Source organism: Trypanosoma conorhini, assembly GCF_003719485.1.
Source record: "Trypanosoma conorhini strain 025E chromosome Unknown Tco_14.4_contig_00327, whole genome shotgun sequence".
Classification (NCBI taxonomy): domain Eukaryota; phylum Euglenozoa; class Kinetoplastea; order Trypanosomatida; family Trypanosomatidae; genus Trypanosoma; species Trypanosoma conorhini.
Window position 1 is genome coordinate 15,678 of NW_021704413.1, and position 5,300 is coordinate 20,977.

Here is a 5,300-nt window from a genome sequence, read left to right on the forward strand (position 1 = left end):
GCCTGCTGCTGTGCCTNCGGCTGCGCCTGCTGCTGCTGCTGTTGTTGTTGTGGCTGTGCCTGCTGCTGCTGCTGCTGCTGCTGTTGCGTCGGCTGCTGCTGCTGCTGCTGCTGTTGCGTCGGCTGCTGCTGGGAGATGGGAAGGAACAGCTTGAACTCCGGTGGCAGCTCCTCCTCCGAGTAAAGGCGGTCACTGAAGTACAGCCGGCGGACACGGCAGTTGGCGTGCAGCTGCACCCGCAGGGTCTCCAGGTAATTAGTCCCGTACGCGCGCCGTGTGAAGTCCGCTAAGTTGAACTGGATCTGGTTCCACCCCTCGTCCAGGCGCATCGGCATCGTGCAGGTGAACGGCTTCACCCGCGTCGTGCTCTGGTAGTTGGAGGCGCGAAAGCGGCGGCGGATGCCCTTGTCGTCCAGGATGGTCACCTCAAACGAGAAGTACCGCTTCAGGTTCTTGATGATCATGACGAGAAACGGCAGCTTTATCCCCAGCGTCTTCTTCGGGTCGGCGGGGCAGGTGATGTAGCAGGTGCTCACGTTGCTGCCGACCACCTCCAGCACGGAGGACTGAATGTCCTCGTCGGTGATGCGCTTGACGTGGCCGTTGCGCACCTTCGTGTCCCAAATCTGCAGCGGCCGGGAGCCGATGCTGTACAGGATGGAGAGGAAGCCGGACTGGTAGCTGTTGTGGAACATGTCTCCGCCTGCCTCGCCGCACACGCGTATGGCGCCCTCCCGTAACTCTCGCTCTTTTTCTCGCTCTGCTGCCCGTTTGCTTGTAGCCTGCGCTCCTGCGACCTTCCAAGCACGGCTTTCTGTCGTAACGCCCCCCCACTCTGCACGGCGCGAAGGACAAAAACAAAAAAAAAGGAGAGAACGAGAGGCGGGCGGGCAGGCGTCACACGGCAGCGCAGACAACACGACATTGCAGTGGCGTTGGTCACGGAAATAATAATAATAATCCCACGCACGCACGCACGCACGCGTGCAGGGAGGGAGGGGCAGCCGCAAAGACAGCCCCTCCTTTGACTGTTTCTCTTCTTCTTTCTTTCTTTCTTCGGCCGGTTCGTACCTTCTTGCTCCCTCCGCCGTGGATTTCACTCCAGCACGAGGACCTGCACGCACGCCGCGAGTTCCTCCGCGGTGGCCCCCAACGCCGCCAGCAACTCGCCGAGGGCGTCCTCCCGCATCCACTCCGCCCACGCCGCCGCCCCGCACAGCCCCGCAGCGGCAAGCATCACAAGCGCGAGAAACAAAACATGCGGCGCCGCCCCGCCGGCGACGAGGGCTCCCGGCAGCGCGAAGGGAAACTGCAGAGTGGCGAGAAGGCCACTCAACCGCCAGAGCTCCCACGCCTGCTGCAGCGTCGCCTCATCGTACAAGAGGAGACGCGAGAGGGCCGCAGTGGTTTCGGCAGAAAAGACCTGCGCGGCGAAAAGAGCGAGGCGCTGCTGCTGCAGTTGTGGGTCCACGGAAGGCGGCTCCGCCTCCTCCACGCCTGCCGCCGCCTCCGCGCGCCTCAGGCACCGGCTGCGGATGGACCCCACGCACTTCACATACAAACTGCGGTCTCGCCCCGCCCCGTGCTCGGTGTCGCTCCAGACGCCGCTGCTCAGGTCACCCCTGCGGCACAGCGTGGCGAAGAGGGCTTTGGTCCTCGCGGTTGACATCGTCATGCACCAGTCGTACACCATCAGTGGCAGCGGCAGCCGCCGTCTTCGTCCCTCGTCAGCCCCTGTGGCTTGCACCTGCCGCATCTCTCGGCGCCACGTCTCTCTCTCAGCCGCAATGCCGCTCAGCGCCTCCCGCAGCGATGCGGCCTCGGCTGCCGTGCGGTCTGATGGGTGCAGCGGCGGCGGCCGTGGCCCCTCGTCTTCCTCCTGCCGCACGCGTCGCTCGGCAATGTCCGCCACCGACGTCGACTCCGCCCCCGCAAGCCGCTGAAGGGCGGCAAGGCTCATGTTGGGGAAAAGTCCCCCCACGGCCTGCACCACCTCGCCGCGGGCGTAGACGAGCGAGGGGGGGATTTTTTGCGCCAGCGCCTCGAACGCCTCCGCACATGCGGGAGAGCAGAAGCGCCCCGCCGCCGCCGCCGCCCGCCGCGGCTGCTGCGCACGGTACCGCTCGTACCGCCTAAATGCGCCCGCCTCCTCCCCCGCCCACTCGTCGCCCTCGTCGCCGCCGCCGCCGCCGCACGCAGCTCCGGCGGGTCGTCGCTCGCACCCGCCGTCGCCGTGCCGCCGGCTCTCCGCCCCGCGGCCGGCAGGGCAGCCAATCATGCCGCAGCGGCCGCCGTCGTTGCGCTCCTCGAGGACGTCGCGCAGGGAGCTCGCGTCGAGCAGCGCCAGCATCCACCGCGCCGTGCGGGAGTCGGGCAAAAAGGGGTCGGTGGCCGCCGCCAGGAACCTCGACACCTCCAGCGCCGCCTTGTCCACCACCACCTCCCATGCGCCGCCAGACGACGTCATCCCACCTCGCTCTCTTCTTCTTTTATAGTGCTGCAGGGGCCTTCTTCAGCTTATGGGAGGGAAAAGGGAACGGCGGCGGAGGCTTCTGCGCTTTCTCGCCGCAACGCGTGGCACCGCCCGCAAGTCAAGCACGTGGGGGAGCAAACACACGCACCCTCAGACACACACAGAGAGAGAGAGAAGGGGGAGAGAGAGAAGCAGGAAGCGTGGGTGCAGCATGCGGGCGATGCATGCCGGCGAACTCGACTGCGCAGGCGAGCCAACAGCGTGAGCGAGACGAAGGGGGAAGGGTGGGCGGAAGGAGGCCCACAGGGCCTACTGTTAACAACACGTACAGGACACGAACAGGTGTGGGGCGGCTGTGCCAACAGTCCCTCCACGTACTACGCATCCCCATCTGTCACACGCACATCCGCATCCTTACTGCACACTTCTTCTTTCCCCTCCTACTTTAGCACACCCCCACGCATAGAGGGAGACTACAACAACAACAACCCAAAAGAGGCATACACACTTGCATGCACGGTTGCAAGGGGGAAGGAGGGAGACAAAAGCAAAACGGACAAATTGTTATACTACCGGGCCGCATCGGCGCACGGACGCGGCTCGTGCGGCTGACCATGCTCCTGCAACACTTCCTCCATCGTTTCGTCCTCCCGCATCCGCAGTCGGCGGCGCGCCACCGCACGTTGAACTAGACGTTGCTGGCTCAAGTTTTTCGGCACACACCCAGTGTTCATGGTTTCCCGCGACCGCTTCCGTTTGATGTTCTCCGTCATTGGTACCATCCCGGCGCTGTACTGGTGCAAGAACTGCAGCAGTAGATGCAGCGGGATGGAGTCTATCGGCGACACCGCAGACAGGCGCCCCGCTGAGGCCCCCGCCGCTCCTGCCGCGAAGTGTTGCAGCAGCTGCGTTCGCTGATGCTCCACACAAAAGCGCCGGATGTCCTCAGCCGCCGCCGCCCGCATCATACTTCGCTCGTGCAGGAGATCGTTGCAACGGCGCTGCAGCCGCTCAATCTCGTCCCGCTGCGACTGAATCATGCTGTGGTGCTCCTCCACCGCCTCACAGGCCTTCATGCGCCAATACTCCTCCGCGTTCATTGCCGCTCTCCTTTACTCCCCCTCCTCCTTTTAAAAGCCTCAGCCGAGTATGTGTATGTGTGACCTTACTTTTTCCTTCCGGCTGCTCCTCTACTATCGGATCGGTGTTGCTTGCCCACAGAACTGAGAGAAAGAGAGGGGGAGAAAGCGGCTCCGGTGAAAGACCACAGCGTCCTCCCACAGGACGTGAGTGCGTCCACGACAGCATCGCACGTTATCTGCACGCCCGCCAGTGAGGTGGCCGTCCTCGCCTTTATTTTTTTCCCTCCGTCGCCCTCGCCTGCCTCCCACTGCACGGGAAACAAAAGAAAAGGAGAGGGAGACGGGGAGAGGCGTGAACACACACACACACAAACATATATATATATATAGAACTACAACTGAATGAGCAATCAGAGATATATCCCCTTCAACTCGCGGGCCCAACGGGACACCAGGGAATTCGGCAAACCGCCCGCTCCGGCAGCGGCACGCAGAGAGATAGAGAGAAGGGCGCACACGCCACGGACTCAGACGCCTTCCAGCCCCCGCAGTCGCTCCTCCAGCAGCTCTACTTCCGCCGTCAGCCGCTGCCAGAGCTGCACGTCAAAATTGTGGCGGCGGTGGAGCAGGGAAAGGTAGTGCGCGGCGATCATCCCAGTGCAGGCTTCGTAGGTAAAGTCTCGTTGCGTTGCCGCGTGGCAGGCGATGGCAAGCCACACCCCGCCGTAGCCAAGCAGGTACGTGATGGGCTCCACGAGGTTCCAATCAAAGAGGAAGTACACCCAGTAGAAGAGCGTGACTGCCTGCGCCGTCAACAACACAAAGACGCCTGCCGCGTAGTAGTCCGCGTACTGAAGCGACACCAACTCACAGTGGGTTTTAATGCCCGTCAGCTGCTGCAATGCATGGCGCTTCTGCAGCAAGAGCGGTCTGAGATAACCGTCACGGTAGCTCCGGAGTCCTTCGGATGTGAGGAGCGAGTCTCCCGGCACGATCGCCAGAGCGCCGGGGTGTGGCGCCGTGTTGTCCGCGCTGCCGCCACGGCACATACTCCGCCGCTCGCTGCCTGGACGGCCACAACACGCCGCCCGCGCAAACAGCATCGCCGCAGCACCCTGGACACGGCGACGGGGGCACGCAAAACGGCACTTGTAGCCAGCCCGCACCACAAGGCATGATGCAAACATTTCAAAGAAGTTATTGCTCCACGGGGCTGGCCGCAGCTCACCCCGACTCCCTTTTATCTTCAGTCACCGTTCGTTTCCGCCGGCCCGGGCTGTTTCCCCGTCGGCGGCTGACTTGTATTTGGGGGCCCTCGTTTGCCCTCACCCAAACTTCCTTCCCTGGAGGGGGGCAGTGGGTACGCCAGCTGCAGGGCGCTAGTAAAGTAAAAAGGGGAGGGGAGGGAAGGGCAGGGGAAGCACATATCACCGCGACTGCAGCAGCCTCCGGCAGCTGGTTTGTGCCGCCGTTGACACTCCCCAATGAATTCTTCCTTCCACCTCCACACACAGACAGAGACGCATATCCATTCTCTTTCCCTCTACTCCTCTCCTCTCCCCTCCGCTTTTTTTTTTGGTCGCAGTGGCACACGGAAGGTATTTCGGCTTTTCTTTTTCGCCAAAGCTTTTCCTCCTTTAAGCGACGCGGCGCACTTCAAACAATTCCTTCACGCTGCTCGTGGAGGGTCTCCCTCCTTTTTCCTCCACATCCTCCCTTTTTACAAAAAAAGAAAAAAGAAAAAG

At 62.6% G+C, this 5,300-nt stretch overlaps 4 protein-coding genes across 4 annotated transcripts in view, besides 6 other annotated features; all 4 read right to left on the reverse strand.

Moving 5' to 3' along the window:
- Tco025E_05532 (Flagellar Associated Protein) overlaps window positions 1–695 on the reverse strand; it is a gene marked incomplete at both ends in the record, with an annotated part of 768 nt that extends 73 nt beyond the window's left edge. The window contains one exon of the mRNA XM_029372426.1: window positions 1–695. This exon is cut by the window's left edge and continues 73 nt beyond it. Coding sequence (XP_029227485.1) covers window positions 1–695 — 695 coding nt within the window.
- A 268-nt stretch (window positions 696–963) lies between these two features.
- Window positions 964–984: a microsatellite.
- Window positions 985–1,031: 47 nt separating this feature from the next.
- Window positions 1,032–1,057: a microsatellite.
- Window positions 1,058–1,096: 39 nt separating this feature from the next.
- Tco025E_05533 (uncharacterized protein) lies at window positions 1,097–2,467 on the reverse strand (the record flags this gene model as incomplete). Its single annotated transcript, XM_029372427.1, has 1 exon — window positions 1,097–2,467. The coding sequence occupies one exon, from the start codon at window positions 2,465–2,467 to the stop codon at window positions 1,097–1,099; it is 1,371 nt and encodes a 456-aa protein (XP_029227486.1).
- Window positions 2,468–2,635: 168 nt separating this feature from the next.
- Window positions 2,636–2,663: a microsatellite.
- A 379-nt stretch (window positions 2,664–3,042) lies between these two features.
- Tco025E_05534 (uncharacterized protein) lies at window positions 3,043–3,573 on the reverse strand (the record flags this gene model as incomplete). Its single annotated transcript, XM_029372428.1, has 1 exon — window positions 3,043–3,573. One exon carries the CDS (start codon window positions 3,571–3,573, stop codon window positions 3,043–3,045), a length of 531 nt encoding a protein of 176 aa, XP_029227487.1.
- Window positions 3,574–3,911: 338 nt separating this feature from the next.
- Window positions 3,912–3,930: a microsatellite.
- A 152-nt stretch (window positions 3,931–4,082) lies between these two features.
- On the reverse strand, window positions 4,083–4,742 carry Tco025E_05535 (uncharacterized protein; the record flags this gene model as incomplete). Its single annotated transcript, XM_029372429.1, has 1 exon — window positions 4,083–4,742. The coding sequence occupies one exon, from the start codon at window positions 4,740–4,742 to the stop codon at window positions 4,083–4,085; it is 660 nt and encodes a 219-aa protein (XP_029227488.1).
- Window positions 4,743–4,948: 206 nt separating this feature from the next.
- Window positions 4,949–4,974: a microsatellite.
- A 113-nt stretch (window positions 4,975–5,087) lies between these two features.
- Window positions 5,088–5,123: a microsatellite.
- Window positions 5,124–5,300: the final 177 nt, after the last annotated feature.